We start from the raw sequence: 23642 nt of genomic DNA, 5'->3' as shown, positions 1-23642 counted from the left end.
TAACAGAAGAAAATTAAACATGTCTTTGATAAAGATGTGGTCTTTGACTGGTGGTGTCTGGGCGAGTCTCACAATATATATAAGTGTGTATAAAAGTAGATTTAGAGCTTTTCAAATGGAAAAAGACAAGCAGGTTATGCTTATTACAATAGCTTTATCCACTCAATAGCTTTATTAACTCAAAAGAATGTCACAATGGCACCGTGTACTTAGGTACAACCCTGAGGTGCTCAGATTGCCAGCCTCGTGTACTCACAACTGTCCACCTCTGTATTCTGTAGATAGATAGATAGATAGGTAAACAGAGAGATTGATAAATAGATAAAGAATATAAATTATACTGTATATAGAATTTATTATTATTATTATTATTATTATTATTATTAATAATAATAATAATAATAATGTAGAACATTATTATGCATTTGAATTTCCCCATGGGATTAATAAAGTTTATCTAATCTAAATATGTAATTAAATATATATGATATAGATATAGAAAAAATACATAAAAGAAAAGTCTGTCAGAAAAGTGTACATAATAAAGAGTCTGAATGTAAGAAGAGGGTCACCTTAGGCCTCTTCCACGATAAAACAGTGTGCCAGTCCACCACTGGGTACCCTTACAAGCACCTCCTCACCAGTTTTAGTTCGACAAACTCACAAATTAGCCAGACCTGCATGCCTTGAAGGTTGGTGTGGAAAATTAAAAAGTATCTGGAGAAAAGCCCACCTAGACTAAGGGGAGAACATGCAATCTCCTCACAGGCAGAGGGGTCTGGACTCAGAACTGTGAGCTGGCAGCATTGGGCACTGTGCCACCCTATAATCACATTTGGAATGATTTTCCTTGTGTCGCGCTGGAGCTCATCACATCGCATGTTAACTCTCCTCAGTCTCTTAGCCATGAAACTCAACTGGACCTCCCGGGCTACTAAACAGAAATGTCAGCCTGCTGCCCGCCTGGTACGTCCCTGCCGAGGTCATTTCTTTAAAGCCCAGACGTGTTTAGCTCGTCTTCACCCTGATCTCTCGGCTATGTGGTGGCCCAAGCTCGCTCTTCAAATCTTTCGGTTCTCTTTAGTGTTTCTGTTTCTCGTCTGCTCATATCGGTTAGGTTTTCTTTTATTCTTCTGATAAATGATCTGATCACAAAGCAACCCTGTGAAACTCTGAGTCCAGTTGAGGGGGGCTGGAGCCTATGCGGACAGCACCGGGCACAAGATGTGAGGCAGCCCCTGGGCACAGTGGGGCACGTTACCCACAAACGAATACGGAAGAAGTGCAAAAGGACGCGGGGGACGTGCTAATGCTATCCATGTGTTATCCAGCCATTTCAGTTTTTCTGGGTGACGTTTGGTGTGAGGATTGCCAGCCTTTTCTCACCTTATTATTATTTTTATTTTTTCTCCCTTTTCCATCTTTTGTACTTTAGTTTTTTTTTTTTTTTTGGTTGATTAACGCTCAGTACATGAGCTCATTTCCTACAATGGCCAATATTTCCTCCTTGGCTTTTTAAAATACGGCGGCGTTTGGGGAGGGGGTTTGATTTTTGCAGGCTTGTAATACTAAAACAGTGTGTTGGGTTCTCAAGCACTCAGTTCAGGGATGCCAGCCTTGAACCAGGCGGTCATGCAGTTTAAATACGAAAAAAGAAAAATGGCTGACGGCACCCCCTACTAGAGCTGCTGGTCCAGAAGCCGGCCTGGCCCAGCAAAGGGGGGCGCGTTACAGCAACCGAGAGTCGATACAAGGCAGTTTGGCTACAGAAGAGACGCCGATGAGGAATGGTTTACAATCATTGTGAACTTCAACACAAGATGGGGAAACCAAAGAGAAGGGAAACAAACAAAAAGAATTATAAAAAAAATGGAAACAAATCCCATTCCCACCCCATATACACCAGCCACCCCGTAGAGGTTCATCTTCTCTTGTCTATTTACAGCAATTCACAATAAATATCTGCACCTGTCATTCTTTCAAGCATTTTCAGCATTGCTATACACCTAGAATTTGAAAAGCAGGACAATGCACTAATCAAGAGCTGCAGAATCCCTTTGAGAAACACAGGGGGGGTGTGGGGGGTCCTTGTCTACAGTCCAGACGGGGCTCAACTGGGCCAATGCAGACCTCCCTGAGGAGATGGGTGACTAATCAGACCAAGTCTAGAACTGGCTGCCTGGCACCTGACCATCTGAACCACCGAGGAGGAGACCACTCTGTCAGCACAGCAGAACCCAAGGTGGGACTCAATGTCCAACAAAAAAAAAAAAAAGTGGAGCAGCATTTGTCCGGGGGGCTTCTCTCTTCAGAAACCAACAGTCTTGCATAGCTCAGGTGAGAGAATGAGAAGAACAGGAAAAAATAAACCAAAACACGCCACCCACCACCTGACACACACTCCTCTATGGCCCCTCAGAAGTTTCCTTGATGGACAATGAAAAGCTTAGCCACACTTCAGAATGCAGGGTGGGCTCAGAGCAAAACCGAAAGTACAGGAAGATGGCAGGGAACGACGACGATGGCGACCACAACTAAAGCTCTGGTGCTCACTTAATGAAGGCTAAAAAGAGGAACTGGAGAAATGTGGAAGCCTAAGGTGGGTCTGGTCCAGTCTGGGTACTGGGGGTGCACTGGTCATGGATCACTGCAGTCTGACAGGTGCCAGGCTTGGTGGAATTCTGCCATAGCAGATCAGAGAAGGAGCAGCGGGAGTCTGCATTGGCCCACCATGAGCGTCAGCCTCTTCACTGTCATTTTTCTAACTCTGGGTGCAATGCCGTGATTTAATTAGACGACACCACACAAGAACATACACACGCATACATACTATAAATACATACTGGTGCAGTAAGTGTGTGTGTGTGTGTGTGTGTGCGTGTGTGTGGATACATTCATACTCTTCGGCCCACAGTTATAGTGACATCTGAATTTTATATTCATCCCTCCCTCCATTTTCTGTGCTCACCTAATTCAAGTGAGGGCACAGTGATGGGCACAGTATATAGAAACACAAACACACACCCACCCCTCTATATACACTCTCTCTCTATATTATATATATATATATACTTCATATGTATAAATACACATACATACAGTACAAATACACACACAGACGCCACATGACGCTCACCAGGAAAAAAAAAAATTATATATATATATGAGGTACAATATATATATATATATATATGTGTGTGTATATGTATATATATGTATATATATATATATATATATATATATATATATATATATATATATATATATATATATATATATATATTCATTGCATTTGTAGTCTGAGTCCCGACCTGAATTGTGTGGGTGGTTACCCTCTTCAGTTACGAGAAGCTGAAGAGGGCACTGTGGCAGATGTTTGCCAAATGGCAGACCAACCACAAGCGTTACCTGGTAGGTAACCACCCACACAATTCAGGTCGGGACTCAGACTATGAATGCAATGAACGTAATTACTCCGGACCTACAAGCTGTCAAATAAATGAACCACATGCCGTGGTGCAGCGTAAAGGGGCTTCGTCTCTGATGCTGACGTCCGAGGTTCGATCCCCCAGAAGGGAGCAGTGAGTGTGTACGCCTGATGAACCCAAATGAAGGCGAAACACGTGTCACGTACTCTTGGCATTATTTGACAGTAAACTATGCACCATATATATATATATATATATATATATATATATATATATATATATATATATATATACGCACATTTATATACATATATACACATACATACACATACATACATTGTACTGCACCCCTGGAGCAACTGAAGGATAAGGGCTGGCTCAAGGACCCAGCAGAGTAGGGTCTCTTTTGGCATTTGAACCATCTGGATACCAGCGCTGATCCTTAGCCTCAGAGACACCACTCCGCTTATATATGCATATTTATATACTGTATATACACACACACACACACATACATAATATGCAAACACCTATACAGAACCTGGAAAATACCAGCTTGTGTATATATATTTTATATATACACACACAAACAAACACATATACAGTATGTTTATATTTATATTATTTAGATTTAAATTGAAATACAGTATATTAAAATATACCGAAATACTATAGGTATTATATGTAATGTGTATGTGCATATATTAATTATATTTAGTATCTTACTTTACTATATATACTAATTATATTGTATACTGTATCTTTCTTTATACACACATGCACACACATTTTTTATATATATATATATATATATATATATATACTGTATATTTAAATATGGTATAACACATTAAAATGTTACATAAGCACATATATGTATTGTACATGTAATGTATGAATACGTGCTGTCACACACGTGTGCATGGGAAACAGCTGAATGGCCTAAACACTAGTAATTCTACGCCGGGCCAGGGGGCGGCGGAGTGTACTGACTATCTCTCTTAGTCCCTTGCAGACCTTTCCTGGGAAATCCCGCCTCTTGCCGGCCCCAAGGATGACGTCACTTCTGGGCACGAGGACGCCACTCTCAGTTCCTGCACCGTTGATGTCATTTCCTTTCCAGGCCTTTAAAACTGCCATCTTGCCTCAGTACAGGCAGTTCTGTTCTGGACTCTGATCTATACACATCGTGTACAAAAAGAAGCAATTTTGCAGCCGAGCATATTATACGGGTGGCTGCCCCAACTCTTTATGATGTCTCTGACTCATTCTTGTTACAGTGCATATATACTGTAGTAAGTAAATACATGTATACATGTACATAGACCCAGATGCAGTACATGCATTCTTTAACTAACCCACTTATCTATGGCAATGTCATGGGAAAACTGGAACAATCCCAGTAACCATAACCTGCATGTCTTTTTCCATACAAACAACTGTAAGCCTGCTTTATATACAGTACATGTATGTGTGTATCCATAAATCTTTCTATTTACACACACACACACACACACATTGCCTGTTACATATACTGTATGTCTGTGTATCAGCTCTATGTTACAGTATATATGGCTGTGTTTCTAGCTTTTTCATTTTCCAATGTTTGAGTTAACAGACCCCTGTAACTTGTTGTGCGTACTCTGACCCAGGAGTACCCCTCGTCACAGACCCTATATCCGTATACACACACACACACACACACACACACACACACACACACACACACACATACACACCCAGAGGGTGCAAAACAGTAAGAATTAATGTATGTAGCGCCTGCAATAATCTGTACATCTGTCCATAGCCAGTCAAAGTGCTTTCCCAGAATTCTCCAGGTGAGGTTTTGTTTAAAAACTATGGCTATGAAACATATTTATATACATATTGTTTTTTCCTCTTGGAAGATATACTGTTACAGTTTGACAAGTTGTAATAAATACAACAATAAATTAATACAATAATCCGAAGAAGCATTTAAAAACTCAGCAGGGATGCCAGCCCAGCTGTGCCCAAGTGGGTGTTGTCAAGCACATGGGTGCCCGTTTTACCCTTTAACACCACACAAGCACCTTGCAGCTTAAAGACGGGCCTTTGGTTCTGTGCCAAGGCAGTCGTTTTTTTGGCCCCTTTGCCAGTGCTGGGATTGGTTTAAGCCTTTGCATGGCGGGCACCATTTCTTAATCCGCACCCCGCGCTGATCTCAGTCCAGTTTCACTTTTACTTCACCAGTGTGGTTAGCAATGTGTGGCCATCTTGTCTGAGACCTCTGACATGACAAAGACAGCCCGTGGTAACTCAGGACAAGAGCGCTAAGTGTAAAGGACTGCTGTCCAACGGGGGTCCTGCCCCAGTTAAGACAGCAGTCTGTGAGACCCCCCTCCATAGCCACCCCCCCCCCCCCCCCCCAAACCCCCCATCTCATAGTCCAGCGTCTACTGTCCCTCAGTGCGCAGCATCTCTGTCTGGTCCCTGTCACACGCCATGTCCCCTGAAGATAAAAGGGATTCTGCAGCTCAGGTAAAGACCCCAACGAAGCGGACCCCGCTGCTCTGCGCCGCCTCAATAAATAAACCCGCCTTTCCTCCTTTCTATTAAATAATGCCTTATTTTTTTGTCTTTGCCTCTGTCTCATTTCAGACACTGATTGCACAGAATTCTAGTTAAATGCCTTCAATGGACAATGACGGCCTATGGAGGGTAACACATGCGATTCTGTTTGTTACGCAGCAGAAGCTTACAGTACAACATTCTATAAAAAGAATAAATTAAAAAAAGATAAAAAAAAAAAAAAACAGGAGTGCCGGCCCTGGTTAGCGTGGCTGCTGTCTTCCCATGATGCCTCAGTGCTAACCGAGCTCTTTGTCCGGCCTGTGGTCACCTTGAACTTCAGTCATGTTAAGTATCCATTGTGGAGCAGCAGCGACTCAATACTGTCTACCGCGACTGTTGGGAGGGGGCAGGGGGGATGTGGAGGAGGAGTGTGGGGGTCCAGTATCTCGACTTAACTTGCGTGAACGCATATTTACATATTGCACACCGTTCCCTCTTGGCCTGGAAATGTCCATCAGTGGTAGCGGTTCCTCTTGTCTTCCGTTTCGGCGGAGTAGTCGCTCAGGCCGATGCCCTTCTGCAGGTTGATGAGCGAGTCCTTCATCTGGGTGGGACAGTAAAAAGCACAGATATCAGGTGGGCATTGTTGGGGGGCACAAGAGCCAACACCTCCCCTACCACGTAACAGACGTTGATCTCTGTCACACGATAGGCGTTAATAAAAGAGGCCAGCAAAGACACTCTATGGCAGGGGGTCCCGAGGTTCAGTCCTGGGGGGGTACCACTGTGGCTGCGGGTTTTCATTCACAAATGAACGCTTCAGTCTTAACTTCTTAGTGTATTCTGCATTCAGAAATCTGCGCCAAGTGTATTTGCCATGTACTGTACTGTTATCTGCTATGTCTTTAAATGTCTGTTGGAATTCTGGACGAGCAGATGAGAGAAGGGGCAGCAGGAGTCTGCGTTTGTCCCACCACCAATCCCACTTTCTAACTCTGGGGGCTCTGCCATGAATTAATGAGACAACATCACACACAAACACACATACAGTGCACACCGTAAAGAGAGACGCAATGTGGATACCTACAGTGACTGCCACGAAGGACAGAAGGGCACCCTGGCTGAAAGATGGCATGACCCACTGCCAAGATTGAAGGTGCCAGGGGATGTTGTTGACAGAGGAGACCTCCCTGGTTCCCAAACAACCCCGAAGTCATGCTGGGACACCAGAAGCCGTTCCGGGTCCAGCATAAAAGGAGTCAGAGTTGGGAGGCAGTGGGCAACACTCAGCTGGAGGTGGAAGGAGAGCCATTGCTTTGTATGATTTCTGGCTGTACTTTATGGCATTTGGTGACTGTGGTGGAAATTTTGGGGTCTGGGATGTGAGGCTCGGTGGTGCCCCCTACTGGTTACAATACATACTCTTAGGCCTAAGGTTACAGTTATTTGAATTTTACATTCATCCACCCTTCCACTTGCTGTGCTCACCTAATTAAAGTGAAGGGGAAAGTGAAAGGGGGGCAGTTTATCCCAGCAGTGGTAGGCACAATGGAGAATGGGTACAGTGCATAGAAACACACACACTCACACACACCCCTGCAGACTCTTTCTATCAAATCTTATGTCTGTCTCTCTATCTGTCTGTCCGCTTTCACAAGTGAACTTCTTAATAGATTTAGATCTTTTTTTTTTCTAGGATTTCCTAGAACATTCCGATTGATTCTGTGACTTCTCTCATCGAGCTAAGAATCAAAGTTCACTTGCAGGAATGATATATTCACACCAATCCGAGACAGAGGCTGTGGGCAGGGGGAGGGAGAAGCGTGACGTCAGGAGTCTATCTATCCATCTATTATATAGTGCCTTTCACATCTATCTATCTATTTATTATATAGTGCCTTTCACATCTATCTATCTATTTATTATATAGTGCCTTTCACATCTATCTATCTATTTATTATATAGTGCCTTTCACATCTATCTGTCTATCTATTTATCTATAGTGCATTTCACATCTATCTATCTATCTATTATATAGTGCCTTTCACATCTATCTATCTGTTATATAGTGCCTTTCACATCTATCTATCTGTTAGACAGATAGATGTGAAAGGCACTATCTATCTATCTATCTATCTATTATATAGTGCCTTTCACATCTATCTATCTATCTATCTATCTATCTATCTATCTATCTATCTATCTATTATATAGTGCCTTTCACATCTATCTATCTATCTATCTATCTATCTATCTATCTATCTATCTATCTATCTATCTATCTATACTGCCTTTCACATCTAGCTATCTATCTAACTATCTATGGGAGTAGATTCATACCTAGTGGCATGGATCGTGGACTATCTTACAAACAGACCTCAGTATGTGCATCTTGAGAACTGCAGGTCTGACATTGTGGTCAGCAACACAGGAGCGCCACAGGGGACTGTACATTCTCCGGTCCTGTTCAGCCTATATACATCGGACTTCCAATACAACTCGGAGTCCTGCCATGTGCAAAAGTCCGCTGACAACACTGCTATCGTGGGCTTCATCAGGAGTGGGCAGGAGGAGGAGTACAGGAACCTCATCAAGGACTTTGTTAAATGGTGCGACTCAAACCACCTACACCTGAACACCAGCAAAACCAAGGAGCTGGTGGTGGATTTTAGGAGGCCTAGACCCCTCATAGACCCAGTGATCATCACAGGTGACTGTGTGCAGATGGTGCAGACCTATAAATATCTGGGAGTGCAGCTGGATGATAAATTGGACTGGACTGCAAATACTGATGCTCTGTGTAAGAGAGGACAGAGCCGACTATACTTCCTTAGAAGGCTGGCGTCCTTCAATATCTGCAATAAGATGCTGCAGATGTTCTATCAAACGGTTGTTATGAGCACCCTCTTCTACGCGGTGGTGTGCTGGGGAGGCAGCATTAAGAAGAAAGACGCCTCATGCTTGGACAAACTGGTGAGGAAAGCAGGCTCTATTGTAGGCATGAAGCTGGACAGTTTGACATCCGTGGCAGAGCAACGGGCGCTGAGCAGACTCCTATCAATTATGGAGAATCCACTGCATCCACTAAACAGGATCATCTCCAGACAGAGGAGCAGCTTCAGCAACAGACTGCTGTCACCGTCCTGCTCCACTGACAGACTGAGGAGATCGTTCCTCTCCCACACTATGCGACTCTTCAATTCCACCCGGGGGGGTAAACGTTAAAATTAAACAAAGTTATTGTCTGTTTTTACCTACATTTTTATTATTCTTTAATTTAATATTGTTTTTTTGTATCAGTATGCTGCTGCTGGAGTATGTGAATTTCCATCCATCCATCCACTTTCCAACCCGCTGAATCCGAACACAGAGTCACGGGGGTCTGCTGGAGCCAATCCCAGCCAACATAGGGCACAAGGCAGGAACCAATCCCGGGCAGGGTGCCAACCCACCACAGGACACACACAAACACACCCACACACCAAGCACACAATAGGGCCAATTTAGAATCGCCAATCCACCTAACCTGCATGTCTTTGGACTGTGGGAGAAAACCGGAGTGCCCGGAGGAAACCCACGCTGACACGGGGAGAACATGCAAACTCCACACAGGGAGGACCCGGGAAGCGAACCTGGGTCTCCTAACTGCGAGGCAGCAGCGCTACCACTGTGCCACCGTGCCGCATGTGAATTTCTTCTTGGGATTAATAAAGTATCTATCTATCTATCTATGTGACGAGACGTGACTTTTTCAGAGAGACACTTTCACGTCCTGTGAGACGAGACTTTGTGCCAAGAGATTTAACCATACCTTGGGCTGGAAATAAAAGACAAAGAGTAGATGACAAAGTAGAAAGTCATAAAGAATTCAAAAACATTGGTGCAGCACACATGCAGAGCAGGTTAGAGATAATGAAAGTACGAAAATTCGAAAGTCTCAAAAAAAGGATCATAAATATCACATTAGCGCAAACAAATGGAAATTATTACTCGGTGAAATAACAAAACAACGAAAAGAGATCGAATATATTGTTTGGATTCAAACTTTAAGTTGGAGACTTATAGATCATCTAATTCGTGTTGCCATCAGGGAAAAGTAGTGTTTCTTCCCAATGAAGAGGCGTATCCACAAGGATGAAAAGATGAGCGGCGGAGACACAAAGTTGCTGGTGCGTAGTGCAGGCCGGGGAGTTGGCGAGTGAAGCGAGCAGTGGGTGAAGGCCTCTAGTCTATATATTTATCGATATCTATATACAAATTGAAAGTGTAGTGAAGGACAGGCAGGTATCTTGACTTCTTGCTACTGCATATATTGTGAGCCGGGGGGGCTGATCGTACCTCCAGAGATTACAGACGCTGCTGGGTAAACCCCTGATAAATGCTGACAGACTACCTTCTTCTTCATTGCTCCTTACCTTTCTGGCGGCTCTGTCGCGTGATATGCCTCTCGCACAGTACTCCACGTCCACGTCTGGACAAACTCGTGAGGAAGGCAAGCTCTCTTGTTGGCATGGAGCTGGACAGTTTAACATCTGTGGCAGAGCGAAGGGCGCTCAGCAGGCTCCTGTCAATTATGGAGAATCCACTGCATCCACTTAATAGTATCATCTCCAGACAGAAGAGCAGCTTCAGCGACAGACTGCTGTCACCGTCCTGCTCCACTGACAGATTGAGGAGATCGTTTCTACCCCAAACTATGCGACGATTTAATTCCATCCGGGGGGGTAAACGTTAACATTTAACATTATACATAGTTATTGTCTGTTTTTCACCTGCATTATTATCATTCTTTAATTTAATATTATTTATTGTATCAGTATGCTGCTGCTGAAGAATGTGAATTTCCCATTGGGATTAATAAAGTATCTATCTATCTATCTATCTATCTATCTATCTATCTATCTATCTATCTATCTATCTATCTATCTATCTATCTATCTATCTATCTATCTATCTATCTATCTATCTATCTATCTATCTATCTATCTATCTATCTATCTATCTATCTATCTAATCTACTTACTTAAAAAGCTTGTACGGGCTTCTGTCAGTTTGGAATTGATTGTTCTGCTTCTCCCTTTCTCTCTCTCAGACTTTTCCTGCTCCTGACGCGTACTCCTTCAAAGAAGAAGAAGATACCTGTGCATACTTTTAATTGAGAGACGGAACTGTCAACTCTATCCTGTCAAGGAGCACATTTGAAACCTTTTAAAAGAGACAAATGTTGGTTTGCAGTGTTTGAATAAGATTCCTGTCTCTTCAACCTTCTCTGTTTTCTGTGCAATTCTGTGACTCAAGCGTGACAATATAAAGCACGGGCCAGAGGAAGCCAGAATCCCAGGAGCAGTTCCATCCCCCGTACAACAGGTGGCAGTGGTCCTTCCGAGGCATTCCAGTTTAGACACCTGCCGGAGCCAGAACTGCAGAGCTGTCGGGGTCCCTGGGTGATGTCAGAGACCACTGTCAGGGGAGGACCTTCCTGCGTTTTCACATGACCCAGATGTGTTCCCAAGAGGACACACTATGGCACCAGAAAGCATTCATGGGGTCCTGCTTAAAAGGAGCCCACCACCTCACTTGGAGGGGTTGAGAGGTGTGGGGTGACACTCAACAAGAGGAGTGGAAGGAGAGAAAGAAGAGGTCCATGGGTGTAGTTTTGAGGTTGGCTGCTTTTGCACAGTTGGTGATTCATGGGTGTGTAATCAAATGCTTTATTTGGACCCAGGACCGCAATGGGTGGCATTGTGCCTGAGGTTTAGGTCTCGGTGGCACTCCCTTGTGGCCACACTATATACACAAACATACACACATCCTGTGGCAGTCCCCCCATTACCTGATTAGGTTGCCCTTATTTGGAAGTTGCTTTGGATAAAAGCGTCTGCTAAGCAAACACATGCAAATGCGAGCAGCGGATCTGCTTGAAGGTTCAGTGTCGTCCGCACCTGCGTCTGCCTGCTCATCACTAATCGCCAGCAGTTGGCCATTAGGGAATAAACTCCATGGGAAAAAGTGAATCAAAAAGAATATGGAAAAGGAGAGTTTGGTTTTGATATAAAAATAGTGGCAAAATAAGAGAAGAAAAAGATGAACGAACCAAGCAGACCATTTAGAAGTAAGAGTGAACCATTCATTTGGAAAACTGGTTGGCATGAAAATCCGCAGACACAGGCATACCCCAGGACTGAACATGGGACCCCCTAATCCTTGACTGTTACCTTGAATTTGTCCTTGGCTGTGCCTCAAAATAAACCAAAAAAAGACTCAAGAAGCTGGGACACAAAGGCCTGTCATGGGGACCTCACGAAAGCCACCCAAAATGAGGCAAGTCTGCCCAGCCAGAGCCCACTCTACTGACCTGGTCCAAGAGGAGCACTGAGGACTTGATGATCTCCCTCCACTTCTGCAGCTCCGAGTCGTGGTAGCGCTGCTGCGACTCCAGTAGCTGAGCCCACTCCATCTGTGACTGCGGCAGTTTGCTGCAAACAAGAGGCGGCAGAGTTTAAGAAAGCAGCCCCTGGGCTGTGGAGGTGCCCACCTGTGGGGCTACAGATAGAGAAGGGAGCCAGTGCTGTGTTGTAATGACAGGGGAAAAAGTCCCGCCATGATGCACTCATGTCACTGATAAGCTCAATCTGAATGAAAATGGCAAGTGAACGGCTGGCTGATACGAACCCCCACTTAAAACCCCTCCACCAGAAGTTAGATTCAAAAAAGAGAGAGAGTGACAATTAGACATCGAAACGGACTACGGTGTCCCTCTCACTGTGGACCGAGCGACTCTGAGACATTTGAGGTAACTCAGGTCTTAACACATCTCAGGCTGTCAGGTTAGGTCTGTCTATGACGTTCTTTATTTGACAATCACTTCTTAAGGCCTGTAAGACCCCCACACCACCCCACACATCCTTTAATCACATGCAACACACACTGAGCAAATGATTAGGACCACCTGTACACCTGCTTAACCATACAACAATCAAATCAGCCAATCACGTGGTAGGAGCACAACGCATAAAATCACAGAGATGAAGGTCAGGAGCCTCAGTCTCAGAATGGGACCCCCGTGAAACAACTCAGCAGCAGACCTCCAAAAACAGACTACAAAGTACCTCATGTTTCACATTGAAAAGACAAGAGCGCAGAAAAAGGTACACTGTGAGGGGCACACAACACTCTGAAATGGCCTAATTACTTCAAGACATCATTAAAATGAAACTAATCAGAAGGGAAAATGAAAAAAACTATAAAAATAAATAAAGTATATACATCTGACAGCCATCTGAAAGGGCCTGTGCACACAGAGAGATGGGCAGATAGATAAAGAAAGGCACTATATGATAGACAGATAGATAGATAGATAGATAGATAGATAGATAGATAGATAGATAGATAGATAGATAGATAGATAGATAGATAGATAGATAGATAGATAGATAGATAGGAAAGGCACTATATGATAGATAGATAGATAGATAGATAGATAGATAGATAGATAGATAGATAGATAGATAGATAGATAGATAGATAGATAGATAGATAGATAGATAGATAGATAGATAGATAAGGCACTATATGATAGATAGATAGATAGATAGATAGATAGATAGATAGATAGATAGATAGATAGATAGATAGATAGATAGATAGATAGATAGGAAAGGCACTATATGATAGATAGATAGATAGATAGATAGATAGATAGATAGATAGATAGATAGATAGATAGATAGATAGATAGATAGATAGGAAAGACACTATAAGATAGATAGATAGATAGATAGATAGATAGATAGATAGATAGATAGATAGATAGATAGATAGATAGATAGATAGATATGAAAGGCACTATATGATAGATAGATAGATAGATAGATAGATAGATAGATAGATAGATAGATAGATAGATAGATAGATAGATAGGAAAGGCACTATATGATAGACAGATAGATAGATAGATAGATAGATAGATAGATAGATAGATAGATAGATAGATAGATATGAAAGGCACTATATGATAGATAGATAGATAGATAGATAGATAGATAGATAGATAGATAGATAGATAGATAGATAGATAGATAGATAGATAGATAGATATGAAAGGCACTATATGATAGAGATAGATAGATAGATAGATAGATAGATAGATAGATAGATAGATAGATAGATAGATAGATAGATAGATAGATAGATATGAAAGGCACTATATAATAGATAGTAAACTATATAATACAGAACAGAGCGAGTACATAGTAGGTAGAAAGTCATACAGTCGATTGATGGAAATGAAAGTGCTGTATAACAGACAGGCAGGCAGACCCAACATGAGCTGAGGTGCCACCCATCCCAAGAGTGCAGCAACAACCCTATAGATACTGCGGATAGACAGAGAGACAGGAAAGGCACAGCACATGATGAGGAGACAGATGAGGAAGATGACTCACCTCTCCTGAAGGCGCAGGCCCTGCCACGTCGTCAGGCTTTGCGTCGTGTACTCCAGCATCCAGAGTTTGTAGAAGAGCATCATATTGAGGAACACTAATAACACCAAGCTGCGAAGGACATGGGAGAAGAGAGTCAATGGGGTGGAAGGCCAGGAGTCTACTGGGCATTTCTAGCAAATGTAAGAAGGAAGAGATGAGTGAAGGTTTAGGGTGACACAGAAACACACTGCAGCAGGGTGGGTTAACCAAGTCCTGGAAGACCACCGGGACTGTACTGCAGCTGATCTGACCATTAAAAAGTTTGCCTCAACCCCTAATTTAACTTTACAGTGTTTTCTCTGTTGCTCCTCCAAGTTTTTCCGTTTTTCTTCTCATTCTCCCTCTTTATTCTTCCTGACATTTCCTCTAAAGGAGGTTCCTGGAGATGAGCAGACCCCCGTTGTCAATGCAAGCCACTCACACCACTGCTCATTGACTATATCAGACTGGCCTTGTATCAAGTAAGTGACATAAAGGCCTGTAGCCTACCAGGACCGTGTTAACCCACCCTGATACTGGTTCAGGTGGGATCAGACCTCCTATGAATGCCATTTCCATTAAGGAGGCCAATGAACAAAGCCCTGAGCACTGAAGTCATTTAAAGCTTTCACATGACAGGTAAACATGAGGGCAGCAAACAAAACGGCAAGCATCGGTAAAGTCGTCTACCTCAGACAGATCCTAATGAGAGCAGAAAAAGGAAACAGAAACAAGAGCACATTATTAGACAGACAGGGCGGGCGAGGCTGGACAACATCAACAAGGCGGGGTGCATGTCTTTAGGGTGGTCACTAGTGGGAGAGGCTGCTTTAACACAGGAGCTTTACTGTTATAAATTGGGAAAATCAAATTAAAAAACAAGGAAAGGGGGACACAGAGACAGATATGGGGGCAGAAGGCTGGAAGGAAGGAATGAGGGATCTGCAGCATCAGGACATGATTATGATTTAATGATTAATATTCTTAGACAATCACTGGTCCAGTTTGAAAGAGAGTGACAGAGGGAGAAAGTGCAGGACACAGAGAGCCCACCAAAAAAACAAGGAGTGCTTAGGGGGGATATGGAGAAAGTGAGACGAGGGCCAAGAATCAGAAAGCCAGTCGCACGGACATGGACATCTCTTTAGAAATGTGGCTGAGCGACTGAACTGAAGCCCCCCGATGAAATATAAAGAGGGGGTCCATCAATAGCACACCCGTTGAAAGGTGGCAACAGTGGAAAGCAGTGTGAATGTGTGCAGTCTGTCGAATCAGCCTGCTTAGACATCATTAGGTGGCGATACCTATCGGTGATGGCACCTGGTTCAGTTTGGGATTACAGGCCCCATTGAGGGTCCCCACAAGACCCTGGCGGACAGGCATTTACACAGAGGCTTTTATTCTTACTGCCACTGGTCATAAGAGGGGGGCCAACATACTTTACATTTGTGCCAAGTGCCCCCCAGACTTTTAGAAGATAACAGTGGCTGTCATGCAGTGCTTCGGCCTTCATCGTTAAACGTTTCTTGCCGGGCTCCATTTTGGATTTAGATTTCATTTCTTTGCGGATTTCAAATTGGTAGGAGTAGGAATAAGTCCAGCTTCAACAGTGATTGAATGGAACCCCCAGGTCCTACGCTGTCCACATTTTCCGACTTCATTGTTTATTTCAGTCATTAGAGGAAGTCTCACGATGGCATCCCAAGTTCGCCAGAACTACCACAGCGACTGTGAAGCCGCCATCAGCCGCGTGGTTAACATGGAGTCGACCGCCTCCTACAGCTACATGTCGATGTTTCACCCCTTCAGACGTGATGATGTGGCCCTGGAAGGCTTTGCAAAATTCTTCTAAGAGCAAAGTTATGAAGGGAATGAGCATGCACAGGAGCTGAGGGAATATCACAACAAAAGGGGGGGGGGGGTCACACCATCCCTCAAGACAACATCAAGAAACCGGAAAAGGATGAGTGGGGGCCTGTGGTCTTGATGCCATGCAGGCCGCTCTAAAGCTGGAGGAGGCTTTACTAGATCTTCACAAAATGGCATCTGACCGTGGGGACCCTCATCTCTGTGACATCCTAGGAAGCCACTTTCTGAATGAAGAGGTGAAAAATCACTGGATTTAGGAAGTCACTGCGCACTGGAGAGATTCCAAAGGACTGGCAAATGGTAAATATCATCCCATTATATAAAAAGGGTTACGAGGAAGATCCAAGCAACTATAGGCCAGTAAGCTTAACGTGCATCACAGGAAAATAAACGGAAGGAATTATTAAGGATAAGATTGAACAACACTTGACAAGGCCAGGAGTTATTAGGAACAGTCAGCGTGGGGTCAGGAGAGGGAGGTCGTGTTTTACTAACATGCTGGAATTCTATGAGGAGGCAACAAAAGGATACGATCAAAGTGGAGCACATGATGTTATTGATCTGAACTTTCAGAAAGCATTTGATAAGGTGCCACATGAGAGGTTGGGCATCCAACTAAAAGAAGTGGCAGTTCAGGGTGATGTTTTAGGTGGGTGCTGAATTGGCTCAGACACAGGAAGTCGAGGATGATGGTGCAAGCAACCTCATCAGGATTGGCTGATGTTAAGAGTGGTGACCAGAAGGGGGCAGTGCTGGGGCCGCTGCTAATCTATATATATAAAATTCTTTTTGCGTTTGAAAGGGAAATTATGTATGACCACGCGATATGGAAATTACATATAAAATGGAAATTACGTATGACCACGCGATATGGAAATTACGTATAAAACGGAAATTACGTATGACCACGCGATATGGAAATTACGTATAAAACGGAAATTACGAATGACCACGCGATATGGAAATTACGTATAAAACGGAAATTATGAATGACCACGCGATATGGAAATTACGTATAAAACGGAAATTACGTATGACGACGCGATATGGAAATTACGTATAAAACGGAAATTACGTATGACAACGCGATATGGAAATTATGTATAAAACGGAAATTACGAATGACCACGCGATATGGAAATTACGTATAAAACGGAAATTACGTATGACCACGCGATATGGAAATTACGTATAAAATGGAAATTACGTATAAAACGGAAATTACGTATGACCACGCGATGTGGAAATTAGGTATAAAATGGAAATTATGTATGACCACGCGATATGGCAATTACGTATAAAACAGAAATTACGTATGACCACGCGATATAAATTACGTATGACCACAGAACAAATTATAATACAGAAAGCAATCACTTCATTTGTGGATGCCATTTTTATATCGTCTTTACGAATTGTTATTATTTGTGTGAGAGTTATTGTACTGATATTAAAAAGAAGTAAACACAAACACGCCAAGAAGTTTTATTTATTTGTCCACGTGACTGTCGCGGAAACTGCCACATTGTAACTTTTTTCTAGTTGGCAGTATTTGATAGTAGAAGAAATGAGGAAAATAGCTTTGCGTCTTTCTACTTTTTAACTGCGCTGAGCTGTAAACAACGAGTCGGGCAGTGTCCTCTCTTCTCGCACTGTTTGTGATGCTTCAAGTGCCCCGTCGGCTCCTGGGAGAGTGGAAATCTTTGCAAATGAGTGTAATCGGCGCCATCAAAGCAGGACTCTGTTTGTCCCTTAAGGTGAGTTCGGGTCACTAAAACCCCGCAACATTCAAGGTTGCAGTTGTGATCAATTATTTTAAGAAGATGGAGAGTTTACATCTAAGAAGATGTACAGACTTCTTCATGTAAAGTGTTGGACTTGGGAATTGTTTGGACCTTCTGCCCGTTAAGCACGGGAGGGCAGCGTCCACATTTATCAGAATTATTTTTCTCTTAAATCACAGGGACATAGTGCAAGGTTGTCAGGCAGAAATTTGGACGATCACATAGAAAATGTAACTTCTATACCACAGCGGTTGTGTAGCGCCTTTCAAAAGGGATCTACTACCGACAGATGATCCAAATACATTTTAGCTGCCATTAGTAATACTTACCTGTTGTGTTATACCACCTTTAAAATGTAGTTTACCTCAAACCACTCCAATAGTGCTCAATGTATCGTTACTTCTTAAAATGTTAATGTGTTTACGGTTTAATAACTTATAGACTACATTTTATTTTTTTCCCTTGCACTCAGTGAGCGAAGCCACTGGGTAATCAGCTAGTATTAATATATAGAAATGATTTAGATAGGAATATACTGTAAGCAACAAGCTGGTTATGTTTGCAGATGATACCAAGATAGGTGGATTAGAAGATCATTTGGAATCCGTTATATCATCACAGAACGACTTGGATAGCATACCAGCTTGAGCAGATTTGTGGCAGATAAAATTTAATGTCAGTAAATGTAAAGAATAACACATAGGAAGTAAAAATGTGAGGTCTGAATACACAATGGGCGGTCACAAAATCGAGAGTCCACCTTATGAGAAGGATTTAGGAGTCATAGTGGACTCTAAGCCATCAACCTCCAGACAGTGTTCAGAAGCCATTAAGAAGGCAAACAGAATGTTAGGTTATATAGCGCCTTGATGTGTGGAGTACAAGTCACAGGAGGTTCTGCTAAAGCTTTATAACACACTGGTGAGGCCTCATCTGGAGTACTGGGTGCAGTTTTGGTCTCCAGGCTACAAAAAGGACATAGCAGCACTAGAAAAGGTCCACAGGAGAGCGACTGGGCTGATTCCAGGGCTGAAGGGTATGAGTTATGAGGAAAGATGAAAAGAGCTAAGCCTTTACAGTTTAAGAAAAAGAAGATTAAGAGGAGACCTGATTGAAGTGTTTAAAATTATGAAAGGAATTAGTGCAGTGGATCGAGACTGTTATTTTAAAATGAGTCATTTTTCAATTTCACACAAACATTACACAAAGAATGATAGACACTTGGAATAGGTGACCAGGTAGTGTGGTAGACAGTAAGATTTTAGGGACCTTCAAAACTCGACTTGATGTTTTTTTGGAAGAAATAAGTGGACAGGACTGGTGAGCTTTGTTGGGCTGAATGGCCTGTTCTCATCAAGATGGTTCTAATGATTAATTGCTTTATCGACTGTTAATCTATGAATGTAAATCATCAAGAAAATGGGCGACTACATAAGCATCTTGAACGAGACTGGAGCTACCAGCAGTGGGTTGCCAGAATACTTGTTTTATAAACTCTCCCTGAAGGAGAGCAGTTAACCCAATTTTATATTGTGTTTAGTAAACATTCCATTAAAACAAAAAAAAAAGATAATTTCTTTGCTATTTATGAACTTTTACTTTCCGGACTATGGACTAAATAGTAGCCTTGTTGTGTTTAGGCATCACATGTTGATTCCTTCTTGGTCCAGTTTGTGTTTCTGATTTGGAGTATTTTGTACTAAATTTCTAAAATAAAGTACTGCTTTTGTTATTGTGGGTGAGGGGTCTTAGGTGGTCCCCCTTTCCCTTTTCTGTTTGAATTTCAAGGGCCTTTCCCACTCTTTGTGCAGGCCAGAAGCCTGCTGCTTCTAGCATTTGAAGTAAGAGTAAGGCTTCTTAGTTTTAGGAGTTTAAGTAACTCCGTCTGAATTTCATGAGCCAGCAAGGACCACAATGCAATGCAGTCCAGAGTGTCCACTTCATCATGTACAGTATCTGGCTCGCTGTGGTGGAGAAAAAAATAAAAATAAAATAAAACCGAGTCTCTCCTTCAGCTCTCGACAGGCAAACCTTCACAGTGCGAGTACCCGACTTTCATCAGCAGCACCAGCTGATCTCCATCGGCCAAGGAGAGCGGAAGGCAGACATGTCTACTTACACAAAACTAATGATTAGCAGCAACTTGGAAACACTGTACAAAGCGAGGCCTCCGGAAAGGTCATCTGGGACGTGTTTAGTTTGCGTGGAACCTGAAAAACAAAAGAAGGAGCACAGGGAGGACGTTACATGTGGCCGACCTCCTAAATAAACAGGCGGGCACATTCAGTTGGCGACCTCAGCCCTGCAAGAAAGCCAAATGTAAACTCGAGGGAGTAACCACGCCTTTGGAATTCAACGCATGCGGAAGAAGAAAGAGTGGCGAGGGTGAGGCTCTCTGGTGACATCTCTGGTCTTAGAAGAGAGATGTGTTTACGCCACCTCCTCAATGTCCTCACAGTGACATAAATCTTTTATGGGTGGCTGATAATGTAAATATAGTGGATTAGTTGGCTTAACAGGCCACCAGAACAGAGTCAGGGCCACTTGGCATCAATGCTCCAATCATGTGGATGAGACGCCATCCATCCATGAGAAATTCTATTACATCAGCACTGGGACACACACTCAGTCAGGAGCAGCTCCATAATACACACACATAAATGTGCAAATGGGTGTAAATGGGACAGGTTACTGTTGTAACACCTTGGCACGAAAAAGCATAAAAACAGGAGCAGGCCTCAGAAAACTCACACAAGAGGCCAGGCCTGCTCTTATTATTTCATTGTCTGAGCCTCACCACAGGCAGCCTGGGCCCAAACTCAAAAGGAAAGAAGGCTTCAAGCCTACAGAGGCCCACACATGGGCTTTTAAAGAACAGAAACAAAGACAAAACTCCTTGATCTTTAAATATTGAATTTCAAAAAAGGCAAAGCAGTAAAAGAAATGCCCTCAGGCAAACAAATCCAAGAATCGGCCAAACAGAAGATGGTACCTTAAAAGACAAAGCGGGGCCAAAGCCAGCAAATTCAAGAACAGGAATTGAGAAAAAACAAACACAATGTTGAAGTTGTCAAACCCTCTTTAGCTTTGGCATAAATACAACTGAGCTGTGGGCCTGTGGGCCACCCCCCCAATCTCCCCACCTGATTAGGTGGCCACGCCTCCTTAGGCTCAACATAGGCAGGGCTGATACCAAGCAGCTAGGCTGACCAGATTTTCAGTCTTAAAATGGGACACAACTTATTAATCAAGCAATCAAAAAAGTCAAATGTTTTAAATGTCTGTTAAATCAAAGACAGTGGAGAGCTCCCTTTGTCATTTTTTTGTTCACGATACAATAAAACACAATACAATTTATTTTTGTATCACCCAAAATCACACAACGATTGCCGCAATGGTCTTTAACAGGCCCTGACTTTTGACAAGCCTTGACTCTCTAAAAAGACAAAGGAAAACTCCCATAAGAAACCCTTGTGGGGAATAAAATTAAATAAACATTGGGAAAGGCATTTCAAAGAGAGACCCTCATCTAGGTATGTTGGGCATGAAGTGGGTGTCAAAAAAAAAAAAGGGGGGTAAACACAACACAATACAGAGAACAGAACACACAAGTAATCCTCAATACAATATAATAGTGGTGGATCTACAGTACAGTACAGTCTGTGGCACATTATATCTTTGTAGCAGCTGGTTAAAGACATGACGTCCTCTTTATATTACAATTATTACAAGGAACAAAATTCACAAAAATGGGATGTCTAGACAATTACAAAAAAACAAAAAAAAAACAAAGTATGCAGTTAATATGTTACATCCAGAACGAATGTGTATTTATTGTTTTATTATTGTTTTGGTTAATTCTGGATGATTATTTTTATTGTGCTAGTTAAATATTTAATAATCACACACTGTCACTTTAAATGTGCTACTTTTACTTTGTGGACAGAGACACAGAAGGAAGGGCCAACCTGACATCTCTGCTGCTGGCTCCTCCCTTTCCCTGTATATTGCAATCTAAAAAGAGTACTTTGTGGGTGGAGCCACAGAAGGCGGGGCCATCTCAAAATCTCTGCTGCTGGCTCCGCCCTTTGCCTTTATATTGCAATCCACAAGAGAACTTTGTGGGCGGAGCCACAGAAGGAGGGGTCACCCTGACATCTCTGCTGCTGGCTCCTCCCTTTGCCTTTATATTACACAGTGGTGGACCGCACATTTCACACCTAGGCCTTCAGTAGTGCTCCGTCTGAATCAACCCGCCCCTCAAAAACTAATTTATGGTTATAAAAACCATCTTAATATGCAGAAATACAATATAAAGAGCTGTTGCATCGCAGACACTGCAGCTACAGCCCGCAACACACATAAAAAACATCAATAATAACTCATAAACTTGCAATATTATTTAGGAAAATTGCAACATTTTACTCACCAAAAATTTGGATTATTTGTAAACAAAATCCATCCTCCTTTCTTTCCTCAAAAACAGTTCAATTACTCTGTCGTACAGATTATCCGTGCGCTTCAGTTCTATCACGAAGTCCCTTTCTATCGCCATCGAAGCTAATGCTGAAAGTCAAACCTGCCCTGTTGTATTTCTGGCATAAGTTTTAATTCACTTTAGGGCTGAAAATGTCCGCTCGACAGAAGCAATGGACACGGGAATGCTCACCGCCAAACATACCAATGTGTACAGCTGCCCCATGATGCTCTCATTCAGATTTTAATATTACACCATCCTATCCAATCAACGGGTCTGAATACGGTGATGTTGCCGTACGCCTGCTAGAGGGCCCTAGTGAAACCAACTCAAAATCTGATTGGTTGAAGCAACAGTTTAATCGACATTTATTTTGTGTTAGAGGGCCTGCAGAACGGATTGTGAAGGCCTCCGGGCAGACTTCTTTGACTTTGACCCTGCCTGGCAACAAATGATGGCTGAAATGTGATTGGTTAAATGCTTTAATATGAAAATACATGTCTGGAAGCAGCACAACCATCGGAAAAGCTATGAAAGGAAGCGGACAGACTATTTGGAATTATTTAATAAGTATTCATGGACAAAATATAATTAACATCAGTTTTTGATTCAGATATTTTTTTAGGCCAGCAGAGAAGGCCTTGCAGGCCCTGACGGCCCACCACTGATATTACAATACAACAGAGCAGTGAACCACAGAGTTTGTGTAGCAGTCTGTTGAGAATGCTTTATGATTTATTTCAATTTATTTTGCTTCTGTCTTTGGAGTTTTGTTATCGGATTATAGATTTGGACTAATTTGCCTTCGACTGTATGTTTAGGCAAATCCTTTGTTGCTAGTTTGTTATTTTTGATTTATTTCAATAAATATCTTCATATTTGAAAGATTTTCTGTTAAGACGCCAGAGCTTTACAGTTTCTCTCTCCCTTGTGAGACATTTTGATATATGGTGGGACTAGTTTTGTATTTTGAATGTCTTGTCATTTTCTAACCAGCTTAATCCAGTCTAGAGTCACGGGGGAATGTTAGAGCCTATCCTAACTAGATAACAGAGTGCAAAGCTAGAGC

At 42.6% G+C, this 23642-nt stretch overlaps 1 protein-coding gene and 1 pseudogene across 10 annotated transcripts in view; one reads left to right on the top strand and one right to left on the bottom strand.

Moving 5' to 3' along the window:
• Window positions 1-5847: 5847 nt before the first annotated feature.
• gramd1ba (GRAM domain containing 1Ba) overlaps window positions 5848-23642 on the bottom strand; it is a 369918-nt gene continuing 352123 nt past the window's right edge. For all 10 annotated transcript variants that reach the window (XM_051931902.1, XM_051931899.1, XM_028810431.2 and 7 more), the window contains 4 exons: window positions 20216-20306; window positions 14426-14533; window positions 12337-12457; window positions 5848-6585 (listed from right to left, as the gene is read on the bottom strand). In XM_051931902.1, coding sequence (XP_051787862.1) covers window positions 6496-6585; window positions 12337-12457; window positions 14426-14533; window positions 20216-20306 — 410 coding nt within the window. In that variant the 3' untranslated portion in view covers window positions 5848-6495. The remainder of the gene's footprint in view (window positions 6586-12336; window positions 12458-14425; window positions 14534-20215; window positions 20307-23642) is intronic.
• Window positions 14938-19684, top strand: LOC114658271 (ferritin, middle subunit-like; annotated as a pseudogene).

Source organism: Erpetoichthys calabaricus, chromosome 9 (genome assembly GCF_900747795.2).
Source record: "Erpetoichthys calabaricus chromosome 9, fErpCal1.3, whole genome shotgun sequence".
Classification (NCBI taxonomy): domain Eukaryota; kingdom Metazoa; phylum Chordata; class Cladistia; order Polypteriformes; family Polypteridae; genus Erpetoichthys; species Erpetoichthys calabaricus.
Note: the sequence above shows the minus strand (reverse complement) of the source record. Positions and strands in the feature narration are given on the sequence as shown.